Here is a 19,208-nt window from a genome sequence, read left to right on the forward strand (position 1 = left end):
AGTAAGGAGAAGCGCTGGATCTCAAATCTAGGTCTTTCTTACTCAAACCACAATGTACTTTCCATTATACTACACCGCTCCTCAGGCTAGATGACCAGAAATGACCACCCCAGTAACCACTAGATTAATATGCTCATAAAGCACCAGGCTAATTCCCTCATTGACTTCTAAAGAAATAATCTTACATTAACATTGGCACAGACAAACCACATCAAGAATATGGCTTACTAAAAATAACTGAAGAAACACCAAACAAAATAAATATAATAATGATAGTACTAATAAATGTTCAGTTTATGGAGTCAGGGGAAAGGGTCGAACAGTGAAGAGGATATTATCAGAGTTTTATGTTATAGACAGTGAGGCCAGGAAAAAAACATCATCTCTTGGTAGTCAATCATGGAAGTCCTTGTAGAGGTGGTGCTTCTAGAACCTATATGAATAATAGAAGAGATGTGGACAGGCTTAGGAAATTAGGGCATCATAGGATATCTGGGAGGACTGAAAGCAGAACTACTATGGATAGGTAAAAGGAATGGTGGGTTTCAATTTGCTTGGGAAAACCAGAGGGGATGAGTAAAATGAATGAGTGAAAACCAGGGAAGTGAGAGGTAATGCTCGTGAGGGGCAGCAGCTTCTATTTTTCAATAGATTATACATTTCAGTAAGAATAGGATGCTACCTCAAAAACATTCCATCTTCTCATTATACAGATGAGAAAACTGAGGCTCAGAGTAAATTGCATGGTGAGTTAGTAGCAGAAGTAGGAACTAGACTTCCCACTTCCACATACTTTCCACTGCTCCACAAACAGCAGAGTTCTCCAGATATTATATTTTGCCATCATGTTTTTCAGAGTGATGACTCAGATGAAGAAGATCTATGCATCAGTAACAAATGGACTTTTCAAAGGACGAGCAGGAGATGGTCTCGAGTGGACGACATCCACACATTGTTCCCCCAGGCCAACAAACATGGATCATCTGGGGACATCAGAATGAAAACCACCACGAGCAGCGAGAGCGTCCTTACTGACCTGAGCGAGCCTGAGGTCTCTTCTATTCACAGTGAGAGCAGTGGAGGGAGCGACAACAGGAGCCAATCTGGCATTCACAGAGAGGCATATGACTGTTCTGGACAGTACTGCGGGGAAGCCTCAGTCATGCTTGACTCCACTTTAGTCAGCAGCAGCTTATTACAGAATCCCAAAGACGTTGCCAATTATACTTTTCACCCAAAGAATGAGAAACCAACGCGAACCAGAGCCAAATCTTTCTTAAAACGCATGGAGACACTAAGGCCCAGAGGGACTCATGGCAAGGTAAAGGGATCAGCAAGGACAGGTGGCTTGGTGATAAGTGGGCCCGTCCTTCAACAGGAGCCAGAATCCTTAAAGACCATGCACTGTGTTCCATTAGCAAATGGGGATTTCCAAAACTCAGCCCAAGACACAGCCAAGAAAGGACTTCCGTTCTCTGCCAAATCCAGCAGCGATAGCAGCCAATCAGAAAACAGCAGCAGCGGCGTGAGCACACCCTGCTTGAAGGATCGCAAGTGCCACGAAGCCAACAAACGAGGGGGGATGTATCTGGAAGACCTAGATGTTCTGTCTGGGACGGTACTACAGGAAGTCATAGACCAAAACCATAAAAATGACTTTCACTCCCAGGAGAACCTTGTGGTCCATATCCCCAAAGACCACAAACCAGGAACTTTCCCTAAAGCACTTTCTATTGAGAGCCTCTCGCCAACAGATAATAGCAATGGGGTGAACTGGCGGACGGGCAGCATCTCTCTGGGCAGGCAGCAGTGCCCTAGTACAAAAGAACCCAGACTTATGGCTTCTTGTCACAGAGAAAGTAGAGTTAGTATTTATGACAATGTCCCAGGCTCACACTTGTATGCCAGCACTGGAGATCTTTTGGACTTAGAGAAAGATGACCTCTTCCCCCATTTAGATGACATTCTGCAACATGTTAATGGACTCCAAGAGGTAGTGAACCACTGGTCAAAGAATGTCTTGCCTGAAACACAGACAGATGATGCATTAGTTGGGGAACCTGGCTTGTCACCCTTTCCACCTCCCAACCAGATTACATTAGATTTTGAAGGGAACTCTGTTTCTGATGGTCGTACAACACCCAGTGATATGGAAAGGGATGGAACTTCGCTTAATGACTCAGAGGCAGCTGGAGTCAGAGAAAGGAGGGATTCTGGTGTTGGGGCATCACTCACCAGGCCAAACAGGTTGGTAATAACAGTGATGCTATTACCTTTTTTCTCTACCAATTGTGAGGGAACTATGTCCACAGAAATGTATCATTCAGAAGAAGAATCCAGTGATTGAACCTAATTTGAATTCCTATATTCCTGAATGTTCTCTTTCTGCTTCATAAGTTTGGTCAGAATGTTTGATTGTGATGTACAATTTTAAATTTAATCAAAAGGAGGATCTCTGCGACATGGCAGGATAGTCTTTTGTAAATTTGGTCTTGGTTTGAAATGCACTTTAATAAACACCAGAGTCTTGACTCAGAATGCAAATGCCACTGGTGATTATCTGGTGAATGGTGATTATCTGGTATAGACCCTTTCTTTCTTTCCTACAGAACATTGTAGATTAGTACTTGTATGTGGCAGATCCAGGAAACATCTCTGGGGTTCATTGAAATATAGTATCCATGCTAGGTGGCGCAGTGGATAAAGCACCAGCCCTAGAGTCAGGAGGACCTGAGTTCAAATCAGGCCTCAGACACTTGACACTTACTAGCTGTGTGACCCTGAGCAAGTCACTTAACCCCAATTGCCTCACCAATAAAAAAAGAAAAGAAAAAGAAATGTATCATTACTGTGAACATATTTAATTTGTATTTGTCACCCCACCCCCAACTCAAATGAATTTTATATGAAAAGTTGGAGTTAATAGAAATACCCAATAGTTTTAAATAGAAATGCAAAGTATCATTTGAAAAGTAATATAGAAAACTGCTTTTCTACAATAAGTAATATAGATACAACAGTAGTTTTGCTAACTACTCTATAACCTCTGAATATTTAAGAAATATTTATTTGTTTAAAAAAATCTCTTTGGAACTCAAAAGGAGATGGAGTTTTGTATTTCCTTATTTTATATGGTTAATAATAATAATGACAATGATAATATATAGTACTTATATGAAGCTTTAATGTTCTCTCTGTTGTAAAAGGCCATCCTAGCCATGCTACCTTTTCTATAGTTTACAGAATATGACCCAATGAGTTTGCTCTTTCTATCTGCAACTTTACAAATATTATCTCCTTTTGTCCTCACAACAACCCTATGAAGTAGGAGCTATCATTATCTCCATTTTACAGATCAGGAAACTGAGGCAGATAAATTGTGACTTTCCCAGGGTCACACAGCTAATAAGTGGATGAGACTAGATTTAAACTCACATCCTGCCTTAAAGTCCAATGCTTTTTCTATCCACTGTACTACCTTGCTGTCTTTGGTTTTCTTACCTCTGCACATGTATTAACCCTTGCCAAATACTTATAAATCATCGTCATGTATTTTTGAGTAATATAATAATCTATTTCTTTGGTCTTCTGGTAAAGGAGGTTACGATGGAATAGTTTCCAGATCTCCCATCAGCCAACTCACTCCATAGCATCTCCACAAATCAGTAATCAGACAGCTGGCCAGTTGAATCTCCTCCAGCGATTCTCCCTCCTTCGCCTCACTGCCATCATGGAGAAATATTCCATGTCAAATAAACACGGCTGGACATGGTAAGGAGCATATATTTACCTAAGAATAAATTGTTTATTCTAGTCTGAAGCCACTTAAGGTAGTAGCAAAGCCTTGATCTCTTTATTTTCTGTATTCTGAAAAGCCAGCCCAGCAGTGCGACCTTTTCTGTAGTTTACTGAGTGTGATCCATTAAGCCTTACTTTGCCATCTGCAGCCCGGCACATCATTATGGGCAGTCACAGCCAGCAGATACGTTGATTCTAGTAAGCTTTGCTTTATTTGTAGTCCTCAGTTGGTTTCTGGAGAAGGTAGCCAGGTTCTAGGAAAGGGGAGGGGTGGGGTGGAAAGAAGATGAGTAAAGGATGATCAATTATAAACAGAAGAATTAAAAATAAACTTGCCATAAAATTAATCTGGCAGTTTGAAAAGGAACATCTGTCGCTTGTACCTCAGAAGTATGAAGCTTATTGGAAGAGCTCAACACTTATTCCATTTATTGAATTCCAAGAGTTTCTAATCCTGTCAAAAAAAAATTTCTATTTTTGTTTCATTGGCAAATACAAACAAGAGTACACAATAAACCTTGTGCCTAAGGAGCTGGCTAAAAATATAGATTTGGACTTGACGTTGGACCAGTTTCAGGTGGTTTAGAGAATTTGAGATATCAGAAGTGTCAGAAATCAATTCTGTCTGGACTGTTCTAAATCTCGTTGATACCAACTTAATTGACAATCAAAGTATTTAGAAAAAATTAGAAATGTGGCCATTTTTTATAGTAACAATTCCATATTCTCAAAATTACGCATTATAATTAGCTGTTAAATAAATTACTCATTTATATGCTTTAAAGTGTTGATTTCCTATCTTTGAAAGTGAAGCTTAAAGTAAAAGAAAGAGAAGCTATCTTTCTATTCTGGTTTTAAAGATGGGCACATTCCCCTTTTCCTGATTTGTTTACTGTTTTGGTTTTTTTTTTAATGTATTCCTTCCCTCAGATCACAACCACTCAACTTTAAGGCTGCCAAGCTTTCTTATCCTTGAAAAACAGGGTTTATAGCTATCTCCTGCTAAAAATGAATCCTATTTGTTTGCCTCATAATCCTTAAAAGTCTCATATGATATTCATTAAGAGTGGAAAAACGTAAGTTCTATTTGTGTTCAGTGAGGTTTTAAAAAAGTCCAGGCTTTTGCTCTTGCAAAAACAGCCACCCTTCCTACGAGCCTGCATAACCTGGCTCCTGTGAATTCTAGGTCAGTGCCAAAGTTCATGAAGAGGATGAAAGTCCCTGACTACAAAGACAAGAATGTCTTTGGTGTTCCACTGATTGTTCATGTCCAGAGAACAGGACAGCCTCTTCCTCAGAGCATTCAGCAAGCGCTGAGGTATCTTCGCAGCAACTGCCTGGATCAGGTAAATGATCTTTTCGTTTTAAGCCAGAAGGGGAGTGACTCCTCACAGGAACCCAGACTGCCTTGGAACTGCATGGTGTCATGGAACAGAGGGCTGGTTAGGACATGCTTGGAGATGGGGGTACTCTTTCTCCATTAAATGTTTATACTTGGCCCAAGCCAGTAACTGTCTGCCAAGCGATATGATGTGGGTTTATTTTTGAAAGTTTTAGTGAAACTTCCACAACAATTGGGGGAGGTGGGAAATCCTCACCTTAAAGCAGACAGTTCTTATCCCTTTTTTGTGTGTTATGAACCCTTTAATGGGCTGGTGCAAGCCTATGGAATAAGCTTGGTGTTACAAGGAAACTCTAAACCAAAGACACATTTATTTACATTAAAAAATATACCTAAGAAAAATATGGAGGGCAACTGGGTGATACAGTGGATAGAATGCCAGACCTGGAGTAAGGAAGATTCATCTTCCTGAGTTCAGATCTGGTCTCAGACACTTATTAACTATGTGACCCAGGGGCAGCGAGGTGGCGCAGTGGGTAAAGCACTGTTCCTGGATTCAGAAGGACCTGAGTTCAAATCCAGCCTCAGGCACTTGATACTTACTAGCTGTGTGACCCTGGACAAGTCACTTCACCCTCATTGCCCCACAAATAAAAAAAGGGAAACAGACTATGTGACCCTGGGCAAGTCACTTCACCCTGTTCGCCTCTATTAGTATCTTTGCCAAAAAAAAACCCAAATGGGGTCATGAAGAGTCAGACACAATTGAAACAATTGAATAACAAAGAAAAATATGAAAATAATGTCAGCTATACCAAATGACACTTTTTATCCAACCAACAACAGAAACAGCAGAGGGGGGAAAAGTAAACTATGCTTGTCTGGACAAGGTCAAAAGGCATTGTGCACTGTATTAATTGTGCACTATTAATGAGCCCAGTTTTCCTCTTTCAAGTGAAAACTATGAGTATTTTTTGAGACAGTGGGGGAAAAAAAGCCTTTAGAAGTCCCTACTCACTGGCTTAAAATAATATTTTTAAATAAATAAAGGTACATAGGATTTTGGAAGAAACCAATCCTATCAAAATATAGTTATACACACACACACACACACACACACACACACACACACATTCATAGACCCCAGGATAAAAAAGAACCCCTACATTAAAGATATGTTGCAGATGACTTCCAGATAGGGTTATTTGAAACTAGAAGTTCTTTAGGTTCTGTATTGCTTATTTTTTGTTGTTGTTTTTTAAATTTTGGGCCTCCTTCATTAAGTCTACATTTTTTCTTATGTTCTTTTTCCCTGTTTCTTTCTTTGTTTTAAGATTTAGGCCATACATCTCTCTTTATTCCTTCTCTCTCTCTTTTTTTTAAAGGCAGTTGGGGTTAAGTGACATGCCCAGGGTCACACAGCTAGTAAGTGTCAAGTATCTGAGGCCGGATTTAAACTCAGGTCCTCCTGAATCCAGGGCTGGTACTTTATCCACTGCACCACCTAGCTGCCCCATTTCCTTCTCTTTTTTTTTTAAAAAGCAACATTATTGTAATGAAACCTTGACCATAAACACATTTATTTTCATTCAAAAATAAACCTATATAAGAAAAATATGAAAACAACATCAGCTACGTGAGTATACTTCTTACCCAACCAACAACAGTCAGAGAAAAAAGCAAACTCTGCTTGAATGGACAAGGTCAAAATAAAGTCTGTGTAACTACTATTAATGAGTCCGTTTCTCCCCTTTCAAGCAAAAGTCATGAGTATATTTTAAGGTAGTGGGGATGAACACTTTCAAAGTCCCTAGCCAATGGCTTATGTCCCTTCTCCATTTCACACTTTGGATTCATAGCCAACTTTATATACCTTTCTCCATTAAGAAAATGGAAGGATCTGAAGGCAGCCTATAGCCCTTAAGTTATAGGAGGAAAAAAGTAGAAAGTAGGTAACTTGGAACAACTAAATATATATCCGTTCTCTAAGAACAAATGAGACATAAGTAAAGCATTTTGCAAACCTTCAAAATCTTACTTAAATTGAAGTATTATTAATAAAATAACAAATAAGGCTACATGACAGCTTATTAAATTTTCATACACAATCATTGGGGCAGCTAGGTGATGCAGTGGATAGAGCACCGGCCCTGGAGTCTGGAGTACCTGAGTTCAAATCCGGCCTCAGACACTTAACACTTACTAGCTGTGTGACTCTGGGCAAGTCACTTAACCCCAATTGCCTCACTAAAAACAAACCAAAAAAAAACAAAAAACATACACAATCATAATATAGTTATAAAATGCTTTAAAGTTGGCAAAATGCTTTATATATGTTACCTCATTTAATCTTTACAACTTTGTGAAAGGTGCTATTATCAGTCCCATTTTACAGATAAGGAAACTGAGGCTGAGAGAGATTCAGTGACTTGCCCAGCCTCACAGAGTCAGTATCTGATATAGGATTCAAAATTGGGCCTTCCTGATTCCATGTCTAGCACTCTCTGCACTATACAACCTAGCTGCCTCTAAGTTGCTGATTGGTAGCAAAGTTCATATCATTGTCAGAACCTCCTTTCCCTCTTAAGAGAATGTAGAAGGAACAGAGCCCTTAGAATATAAGCTCTTGGGGGGCAGCTAGGTGGCGCAGTGGATAAAGCACTGGCTCTGGATTCAGGAGTACCTGAGTTCAAATCCAGCTTCAGACACTTGACACTTACTAGCTGTGTGACCCTGGGCAAGTCACTTAACCCTCATTGCCCAGCAAATAAAACAAAACAAAACAAAAAATGAATATAAGCTCTCTGAGGGTAGGGACTATTTATTGAATTTGTCTCCAGTGCCTAGCATTTAGCGAGCACTTAAATGCTTTTTCATTCCTAAGAACATGTAGGAGAATCTGGTCCCTCCCAAGAAGCCTTTGACATGTTTTTCTCATCTCCATCCCTATGTAAAAATGTCAAGTGATAACTTCAGGGGGAGATGGTGTATAATTTAGAATGTATAAATAAGGGGTCCCTGAATGCTTCATTCATGTCTTCCTCAGCACCTGTGCAATGTTTTGAGGTTTTGTACCTCTTACAAGGCTGCTAGGAATATTTCTATGTTATTTGTCTCAAGTTTACAGCCCCCATTTGGAGGCACAAGTGGCCCAGTTTTCATCTCCTACAAATGTTCCTGTCTAAGCATTAATTCTGTTGGTCAGTTATTTTTACTTTCTGTTGCCCCCTCCCTCCAAAAAAAATTAGGCTGGTCCCAAGCTTTATAGAAAGCTTCCTGACAAATACATTCCCCTTGCTGTGAAATCTTCCTGGTCTCTGTAGCTTCATGGGCCAATTTCTTCCCATTTGATACACCTAACACTCTTATTAGCCTAAAAAAAGCATGTAGCCAGTTCTACACAATTTCTATGGGCAGGAGTCCTAATATCAGTAACAAACCATCTAGTTCATCCATATCTCAAACTTTCCATAGGGCCTGTCTTCTTGTATGATATATCACTTCATGGAGACACTGCTGATTGTGGCCTTGTTTTGTCCTACTCTTAAAGATGACTTGCAAAAAATAATCTACACTAGTTCTTTTGGCCTTCAGCAGACCCGTACCATCTGATTAGATCAACGACTTTGCTTTCCTCCCTTCAGAACATCCCCCCCCCCTGCAAAAAAAGATCTTAAATTGTCTAGGGTGTTGCCATCACAACCCTATCATTTATTTTCAGAATGGTCTTATGAGTTATTTCTTTGAAAAGATTATCTGCACATTAATGTATGTGTAGTACATAGATATCACCACAACGTTGACACTCTCCCCTACTCTTCTAGAATAGAATGATGAGATTAAGTATATAATTTTTATATTTATCCTTTCTGCCCCCCCCCAAAAAAACAACAAAAAACCATGGGGTGGGGGGGACTAATAACACCAACATTTATACATGAAATAAAGGAGCTGATTTCCTTGTTCAAAAATGTTACCTCTTGGTGAGCTGTAAAACTATCTATGTGTCCCTTTTAATGTTTGTCTTCATTATCTACCATTTGACATTTTGATCTTCCTAGAGATCAGAAAACAAGTCTTTACCCTTTCCCCAGATCCATGTTGTCCTAAGATGGATGATTTCATTGGAATAGTGAAAAGTTGCTATCTAGCTATACTGTCTAAAAATCTAATGAGTGGTCGTCAATAAATTAAAAGCTTTAGCAAGAGTTTAGACTTTTAAGCATTTATTAAGGAGCATAAGAATTTGGTGAAGAAAGAGAGAGGCCAAGATGCCTACATCTATATATCTCAGGGAGCCAGCATTTCTAGCTCCACTCTCCTCGAGATCCTGATCAAAGAGAGAAAAAGCCTCCCCCCTTCTTTGTCCCACAAGCCTCCTATCTAAACCGGAAACATCAAACGTCACTCCCTGACGCCAAGGAACTGACCTTCCAAGCCACATGGCTTACCCTCAGACAGCTTCTCCTCATGGCGGAGCTTTCCTACAGTATCTCTCCAGCAGGGGGCATCACTCCAATTGTCACAATAGGCAATTCCCAAATGAGGAAATGCCTTTAACAATCCAAGCTGGTATCTTCTTTTTGGTTTTTTGTTTTGTTTGGTTTGGTTTGGTTTTTGGTTTTTGGTTTTGTTTTGTTTTGTTTGCAGGGCAACGGGGGTTAAGTGACTTGCCCAGGATCACACAGCTAGTAAGTGTCAAGTGTCTGAGGCTGGATTTGAACTCAGGTACTCCTGAATCCAGGGCTGGTGCTTTATCCACTGCACCACCTAGCCGCCCCCTGGTATCTTCTTTATAGCTTCAGAATCTTGAAGAGTTTACTAGTTTCTCCACTGAGGCACTTGCCCAGGTTCACTCAACCAGCTTGTGTCCAAGTAAGGATTTAAATTTAAGTCTTCCAAACCCCACTAGGGCTAGCTTTTAATCCATCCTTGTAAGATGGATGCTCTTATTGTCTCTATTTCTTGCAGTTGAGGAAACTGTGAGAGAGGCTGCCCAGGGTCACACAGGGAGTATCTGAGGTGGGATTCAAACTCAGGTGTGAACTCAAGTTCGATGTTATTATCAGCCATGCCACTCTGCCTCCTAAAAGGGAGACAGGGTCCTAGTGAAAAGAACTGAAATGAACTAGAGAACAGTAAGCAAAGTAAGCAGGAGAAAGGAAAAGAAAACAGCAATACAAATGAAAAGGTAGGCAACAAAAGGAGCAAAGCGATATAGGTCAAAAGGAGAAGACCATTCTGGGGTATTTGAAAACAAAGAACATAATTTTTAAAACAGGGAAAAGTGAAATAGAACAAAATTCATCTTTCCAGTATCGTCAACTCCTTTGAATCAAGAAGAATAATTCATGCTATGGACTTTGGACCCCAGCCCCAAATATTGTAGGCATAGACCAGAAGGTTGTCCTCCCTCCCTGACTTTCAACCACCCAAAGTTGGTTGTTTGGCTGATCATGTCTGCTGACAACCCCTACCCCTGCCACCACATAAGCTTCTTTCAAGACTCTGCCGTTGGCTTTTTACTGAGTCTTCTTAGCAGTTGGCAAGCCCAGTCCCCCCATAACAAGCACTTATTTTAAATACTTGAGTATTGCGCTGCAGAACCCTGAAGTATTGCCAGAATTACCACCTCATCTACTTACTGCTGCTGAGTAGTTTCTGTGTGATAAAGTATAACTTATCCATTTGGGGCCCTTACAGCTGGCTGTAAATGAAATGAGGAAATGTAGCCTTCAATTATGAACTATTTGTATTCAGACATAGCACTGGGGAAGAGGATTCTCTGTGCCTTTCTTTGTTGGCCAAGCTCTAATTTCAGTCCTAAATCAGCTGCGTGTTGAAGAAGAGATCAGACTGGGCTCACAGCAAAAATGAAGGCACAGAGGCTATGGGCTAAAGCTGTGATATAAACCTGCCACGTAATAGTTTGTGTAGAACCTCTCTCTCCCTCTCAGAAGAAAGCCAACCTTTAACTAAGCTCATCTGTAAGAAGGGGAGATGGAAGTCCTGATAAATATCAGTAAACACCAAAGGGGATTAGCATAAACAGGATACATGGAGGAGATTTAATATTATTTAGATCAAATTCGAATTCTAATGCAGCACTGGGTGTTCAGCCTATCATTCTAACGGAGTTGTAAGTTTTTAAAGCCTAATGCTGTTGCCAAAGACACTTTGTACTCAGGCCTGAAGGCTGCCCCACATCTCACAGTCACCTCTCTCTTAGATAAAATGAATGATGTTCCAGAGCCTCACTATTTCAATGGTACCTTGAATCCTCTCTCTCAAAGCCTGGTTTTGTGTATGGAGGACAAAAGAGGAAGGAATGGAAAAGAGAAACAAAAGGGAGAAAAAAAACTTCACTCAATCCTTTTGTCTCCTCATAAAATGCCCTTTATCCCGAAATGTCAACATGTAACAGAAATCAATTTATCTGTCTTCATTTTGCTATAGCTAACCACACTTGTTTCCTAGTTATAGAATCTGAGTCACATCAAGGATAGGTTGACTTCCTAAGGTCTCATAACAATTGAATTACTAGGCTGAAAAATACTATAGCAAGGGGATTCCAGTTCCCCTTCTGCTTCTTTTAACTAATGCCAGACGAATCTGCACTTGTTCATCAGATTAGGACGTGTCCCTTGTTGGTTATAATAGCATCTTGTATTTGCTAAAGAGCAATTTCTTTGCCTTTTTTTTCCTAGTGTTAGGCATGAATAGGCTTCTCTAGAATATCAACCAGGACAGTGTCATTTTCATTTCTTTCCTCTGGAGCATACATCAAACTTCTGATCCATAAAAAAGAGCAGTCAGGGGGGCACTTGGTAGTCGTTAGGCCAAGTAAATAAAGTACTGCCCTCCCCTCATTGAGCTAACCAGAAGGACGATGATGCCTTCAATGTGGGTCAGCATCATTGGCATGACTCCTGTGCCTGATTTGACTTCGTCTCAGTTTTAACCTCTTTCACTCTTGAATGCAGACTAAACAAGTCATCCACTTAGGGAGGAAGAAACAAGCATTTATTAAGCACCTACTATATGCCAGGTACCAGTAAGCACTTTGAAATATTATCTCATTTGACCAACTTAAGGGTGGAAAGCAATGCACATACTTGCTAGCTAGCTGTTCTGTCACTTGTGCCTAGGAATGAAGCTGAGGAAGTTAGAGGCCTACCTCTCAGTACTTAAGACAGAGGGTCACCTTGGAAGCAGCAGTTTTTAGAATGTTTTCTTCAGGGCTACCATAATTTTTCCCTTGGAAAATTATTTAATCAGTAAATGTAAACCCCAGGGTTTTTGGTGTTGGTTTTTTTTTTAAATCTTAGAAACATCCAATGTTTTCTGGGACTTTCCCAGAGAAGCAATGCCTACTGACAACAGAGGGCATATTGATACTTGCCTTTTCCCCAGTTTAAAAATAAAAAAGCTTCATTTCATCCCCCATCATGCTATGTATAAAAGCTTTTCAACCTTTGTTCCACTAAGAAAAAAAAGTGTTAAATCTTTTTTTTTAATTGTCAAGACTGTTGGTGTCTAAGTCTTAAGACCACCTCTCCTTTAGCAATTTAGAAAAAGGTTCTCTAGTAAATAAAATCAGGAGAAATTAACAACCCCCAATATCCCACACATCCATATAGGAATGAGAGTATTGTGGATAGTAGATTAAGGCCAGAATTCTAGGCAGTCCATCCTTAAAATATCTTCAAAGACCTAAGTCAGAACAAGCAATAGAACAGTCTTAGACATGTTCAAAATAATTAAATTCGCATTTGGGGATGTTTGCTGAAACTAGAAAGTAACTTAGAAATGTCACAATAGAGAGAAAACATCCTTGGGGCATGCGCATGCATTTTAATAAATACAGGGAAATGCAAGACACAGTAGTCAAAAGAGGAAATGTCCCTCTATCATTTACATGGAAACCTGCCTGCTTTATTCTCATAGGCCTCCATCACTTTTCCACTTCCTCTGCTGCAAGCTAGAAGGGAAAACAGTGGTAATGATTCTTAAGTGGGATGATGCCAGCTCACATGGGAATAAATATTTGAGTCATGCTCAAGTATTCACCTTGCAGGTATTTCATTTCTGAAAACTCTTGTGCAGTTTAGCCCCTATGGCACAAGGCCTGCTTCCAAAATGACCACTTGCTTTAGAAAAATAAGGGAAGTTGGGGGCAGCTAGTTGGCACAGTGGATAAAGCACCGGCCCTGGATTCAGGAGGACCTAAATTCAAATCCAGACTCAGACACTTGACACTTACTACCTGTGTGACCCTGGGCAAGTCACTTAACCCTCATTGCCCCGCAAAAGAAAAAAAAAAAGGAAGTAAACAGATTGAAGAGAGTGTCCACTAACCCTCTACTAATAATCCCTTCCAAGTCTTGGCTTTGTCTTTTGACAGGGTCTGTTTTTGTTCCCATGCAGCTTGATGGAATCTAGAATATCTGAGAAAGAAACATGGTTAGATTTTTTTTGAGGAGTGCTACCTAAACCATAGAGCTAATCACACCATATAAAAGGCTTTGTTTACTGACTACATGCAAAACTTTTTAAATTAACTGATGGTTCCAGTGAGAAAAGCCATGCACACACTGATCTGTTGGATTAGGTTGATAAGATTTGGCATAGGAGGAAATATTGCTATGTGCTCTTTTATTGCCACAGAATGTATCAGGGAATTATTTCCCTTGTGCTCCTTCCAACTGACATTTACATAGACCTGAACATTTGCTAATTCTTTGAAATCTTTCCCTTGCTGTTAACTGCGATTTAAAATAGACACAGCTTTCCATCTGGAACAACAAATGGGACCCCTGCAAAGACATTGGGACCTTTAAGAAAGGTTGCCTACTACAGAGGACATTTGGTTATTGCACATTTATATATATATATATATATAGATATATATATATATTTTTTTTTTAAGGCAAGGGAGGGAGAGTAATAGTGGCTTACTGTCCCTGGTCACTTTGCATTTCAGGAACTTTCCCATCTTGCTTTAAACAATGACAGTAATAATAGCTAACATTCATACAGTGTTTCAAGGTTTGCAAAGTGCATTGCATCTATTACCTCAACATATGCTAATACTGTGAGGTGGGGTGCTGTTATTATTATTATCCCCTAATGTCCAGAGCGCCCAGAGATAGTAAGTGTCCAAGGCAAGATTCAGATTCAGATTTGAAGGTCTTCCTGACTTCAAGTGCTGCCAAATAAAAATTCAAACACTCTATTCTTGCAGCTTTATCTCCTGTTTTGCTTCAGCCAAACTGGACGCTGTGCCTTTCTCCGCCAGCCCAGAAGTGGGCCAACCCTTTCTCTCTCTGCTGAATTCTTCATTTCGTAGGATCATGGAGTTAGAGCTGGATAGCAGGAACCTCTGAAACCATCTAATCTAACCTTCTCATTTTACAAATGAAGAAACTTAGATCCATAGAAGTTAAATGACCCAAGGTCCCATAGATAATAAGTGCAGTAGGATTTGAACTCAGGTCCTATGACTACAGAGGGCAGCTAGGTGGCACAGTGGATAGAATGCCAGGCTTGAAATTTGGAGGACCTGAGTCCTTCAGTCTATGTTTTTCCCAGCACCTAGCACACTCCTTTCTACCTAATTAGTACTTAATAAGTATTTGCATAAGCTTAAAGTTTGAAGACAACAGGCCTTATATTAGTTTGTATTATTTGATACTATTTATGTGGTTTCACAATAACACAGAATTCCAGAAATACTTTAAATATATATACATATATATATATATATATATATATATATATATATATATATATAATTTTTTTTTTTAGTGAGGTAATTGGGGTTAAGTGACTTGCCCAGGGTCACACAGCTAGTAAGTGTTAAGTGTCTGAGGCCGGATTTGAACTCAGGTACTCCTGACTCCAAAGCCAGTGCTCTATCCACTGTGCCATCTAGCTACCCCCTAAAAATATTTTTATCACTAAGTAGAGGGAAGGACAGGCTGTGAAAGGCCCCTAGAAAAAGCATCCATGTTCCTTTTAGGGCCATATTCTAGGGCCATGTTTTTTCTCATTACACATTTCAGAAGCAATACTGAAAATACAGATAAAGCAATATCAGCCACTCATGTTAGGGATCACTAGCCTGGGCATTGGGTCTACAAAGGAGGTGTAGTTGGGTAGTTGGGTCTTGGAAAAAGTAGTTTTATTACTTTATTTTATTGTTTAATCATTTCAGTTGTGTCTGATTCTTCTTGACTCTATTCAGGATTTTCTTGGCAAAGACACTAGAGTGGTTTGCCATTAACTTCTTCAACTCATTTTACAGATGAGGAAACTGAGGCAAACAGAATTAAATGACTTGCCCAGGGTCTCACAATTAGTAAGTGTATGAAGCTGATCAGGTCCTCCTGACTTCAGTACTGGCATTCTATCCACTATTCTACCTAGCTGCCCCTTTCATTACTTTATAATCCTACCTTAAAAATATAGAAAAATAACCACAAGGCAATGTGTTCTAAGTTTCAAATGAGTGCTATAGACAATAAACTCTATAGCAGTTCAGAGGAGATAAATTGAATGAAATGTTTGTAGTAATTTAAATTAATATAGCATTACTATTGAAGACAACTTTATTATGAATTTAATCATCAACAAACATAAATGTTTCTATGTACAAAGAACAAAAAGATTTTATGCTACATTGTAAACTATCACATAGTTTTGTTTTGTTTTGTTTTACAAAATTCACCTTAAAGTTCAACAAGGTAACAACTAAATTGTCCCTTGTCATTTTATTTCCTGAAAATTTCTGCAGATAAAGATAGTCGTCAAGGGGAAATAGAATATCTTTGTCCTCCTGCCACCTCCACCGAGCTTTGTTACATCCTAGAATAAAATCTAATGAGATAAACAAGTTGTTTGATGTTGTGCCTAAGCATTTATTTGGGTTGTTTCAGGTGGGTCTATTTCGGAAATCAGGAGTGAAGTCTCGAATCCAAGCCTTGCGTCAGATGAACGAGACCTTCCCTGAGAACGTCAGCTATGAGGACCAGTCTGCTTATGATGTGGCAGATATGGTCAAGCAATTCTTCCGGGACTTGCCAGAGCCACTCTTTACAAGCAAGCTAGGGGAAACTTTCCTCCATATCTATCAGTGTAAGTTAGCCTCACAGCATTGAAGAAGATGACTTTTTGACATAAGCTTCTAACATCTTCCTGGACTTGGGGCCAAGTAAAAGCGTTACAGTCGAAGTCCCTAGTTTTAAATTGGCTTTCCAAAGGTAAAGAAGGAGGGGAGACTGAGGTATCTAGAAAATACATATCATTTCTTAATACTTTCACTCCCTTGGAATTGCAGGAAATTCTAAGTCAAATATGTAGCTGAGGCCACACTGACCATAAGTGAAGAGTCCATAAAGGAGACCGTTTTTCATTACCCAGCAAGTAAACCAACAAAGTGCCACGTTTCTCATTTTACTTTCATGGTTTATATTGTCACTCATTTTTCCAAAGTAATGTTAGCACTGGAAGGCCTAGGAATATTTTATCTATCCACAGCAAGGTACCTTTAATTAAAACATGTATTCTGAGGATTTTTTTTTTAAATCAAAGGACAGTGTACATTATAGGAGGTAACAGATCTCAAAAATATAAAAATGAGTCTTTTGGGGGCTTAGTGATTTTATGAAAATAAACTGTTTTGATGAAGAAATTCCAGTTCACTAAAACCATACATTTGGCCCTATTGAATACAGAGGCTTTCACTGGTTGACTGTGTAGCAATCCTCCTAAAGTTTTTGATGGCACAAGATTTATATAATTTGTAAGGAATGTCTTTGTAGAGAAGTCTGTTACTTATAGTTCCCAAAGAAGCTGTCATGGTGGAATTTCAAAAATATTATAATCAATATTAGAAAAAAAATGGTACCAGTGGATGCCATTGAATTGACTTGCTTTTGGTAAAGTTTATATGTTCAGATGATACCCAGGAAGGTTAAATTATATACATTATCTTGTGGAAAAGTGCAGCTATAAGATCAGATAATTACCCGGAATTGGTTCAGAAATATTCCATTTTCAACTACACTTAACTGGAAATACTAGACACAAAACATCAGTGCAAATTAATTCTCATGTTAAATTAGACAGTGATTTTTGCCAAAGCTAGCTGGCTTCCCAGAAATATTTGAGGGATCCTGGCATCCATTCTAGGGGACTACAGCTCAGTAGGGAATATATAAGGAAACAAGAAAACCAGCATTTATTATATTCTGTTTTCTAAGCACTGGGGAAATGAATACCGCAAAAAGGTAGTCCCTGCCCTCAAGGAATTTGCATTCTAATGGGAGAAGGCAACACAGAAAATGGAACTGGTAAAGGGGTGGTAATGATGGTATGGGGTCGTGATTTTGAAGTCCAGAGAAAGTCAGCAACAGGACCAGAAGGGGTTTAAAGACATGCCCACCTGGGCCCCTCCACAAAGTGGGGGGAGGTGGGGGAGCAGGCCCGACCATGCAAAAACAATGCCCAAAGTAAGTGGTCAAATAGTGAATAAAAGTTAAGTTCTGTTTCAGTCCCTTGTAGAAATTAACAGAGGTTAGAAATTGAATGGGATTCCTTGGCTGGGAAAGATAGGTCTGGTCACAGTCCTATAAGCCTTGGGGCAAATTGGAATCAGGGGGGAAAATGAATCAAGAGGTCTTTGTTAGACAAAAGAATCTCATTGTCACATAGGAAGCAGGAGATTTCTTTATGATAGACATTTAGATAGAGGGCTGCTGTGAAGCTGATGGCTGCTTGTAGAAATGGCTCCTCAAAGCTGTCAGTTTAATATCTGTGGAGAGGAATTTAACTTAAGTGCTGAATTGCTTCCTTTCACCAAGAAAACTTAAAAGCAGAATATTGCCAGGATCCTAAAGCTGAGGGTATTGTCCCTCTCTACAGCGGCACATTGTGCGGCCTTTCTCAGGGGGCCCACCGGAATGTGCTTGATCTCATTGGAGAAAACCTCCTTTCCGAGGATTTCCATTAGACATAGACGAGCTGTTTCTTTCATTCCATTGCTTGTTTACTTTGGGACATGCGTGGAAGGCTTCCTTCTTGCTTCCCTGTGCATTAATGAAATGTGGTTAAAAGTTCATGAGTTAAAAGCTCCATACACTACTTGTATGGTGTTTACCTCTCTGTCTTTGTCCCTTTCTGTCACTCTCTGTGTCTCTCTATCTCTGTCTCTGCATCTCTCTCTCTCTCTGTGTCTCTGTCTCTCTGTTTCTGTTTATCATTCTGGTATAAGTCCCTTCTATACATAACATTTGTGAGACACTGTCTTATTTCCCTCCTGTCTTGATTCTTGACTTCTCTTTCAGAATCATGCCTCTCTTGCTGGCTCATCCTGGAACTTCCCTTATTGCCTGAGGCATCCTTTCCCTAGAAAACAGCTACCTTCTGGAGCTGTCACGCCCCGCCCCCCTTCTCCTCCACTAGAGCCTCCATTTCATGAATGCAGCTGGCCTCCCTTCATTCACCCCTAAGCCCCATCCTTGTGTGAACTTCCCCTTTCGAATGTAAGCTCCTTGGGGACAGGAACTGTCTGTTTTTGCCTGTCTTTATATCCCCAGTGCTCAGCACAGTCAGTGCCTACTGCATGGCAAGCACTTTATATAAAAGCTTGCTTTCCTCCTTCAGACACTGGCACTGACAGTAATAAAGCTTTGGGAGCTAAGCATCCAGCCATTCTAAGGGAGGGATTAGAGTGCAGAAGTCCATCCTGTCCGACCTATAAAGCAGCATTTTCCCCAAATAATTTGGCTACGGGATATTTTTAAACTTGAATTATATGAATAGAATCCACCCATACCAATGCTGGGGGCTTGCTAAGATTGACTATCTTGCAGAGTAAAGGGTGAAAAATTTTGGAACAAAATAGGCATTGGGGATCATCAATCAAAAAGAATTTGTTAAGCACTTACTAGGTACCAAGCACTGTGCTAGGGTCTAGGGACATAAGTACAAAGAATTAAACAATCCCTGCTAACAATGATCTTACATGACATCTAGCCCAACTCTCCCATTTAATAGAGGAGAAAAC

At 39.7% G+C, this 19,208-nt stretch overlaps 1 protein-coding gene across 6 annotated transcripts in view; it reads left to right on the forward strand.

Moving 5' to 3' along the window:
• Positions 1-19,208, forward strand: part of STARD13 (StAR related lipid transfer domain containing 13) — a 681,455-nt gene that overhangs the window by 641,360 nt on the left and 20,887 nt on the right. For all 6 annotated transcript variants that reach the window (XM_043992799.1, XM_043992801.1, XM_043992800.1 and 3 more), the window contains 4 exons: positions 857-2,247; positions 3,598-3,771; positions 4,985-5,144; positions 16,078-16,276. In XM_043992799.1, the coding sequence (XP_043848734.1) occupies positions 857-2,247; positions 3,598-3,771; positions 4,985-5,144; positions 16,078-16,276 (1,924 nt within the window). The remainder of the gene's footprint in view (positions 1-856; positions 2,248-3,597; positions 3,772-4,984; positions 5,145-16,077; positions 16,277-19,208) is intronic.

The sequence above is a fragment of the Dromiciops gliroides genome, chromosome 3 (assembly GCF_019393635.1).
Source record: "Dromiciops gliroides isolate mDroGli1 chromosome 3, mDroGli1.pri, whole genome shotgun sequence".
In the NCBI taxonomy this organism is placed as follows: domain Eukaryota; kingdom Metazoa; phylum Chordata; class Mammalia; order Microbiotheria; family Microbiotheriidae; genus Dromiciops; species Dromiciops gliroides.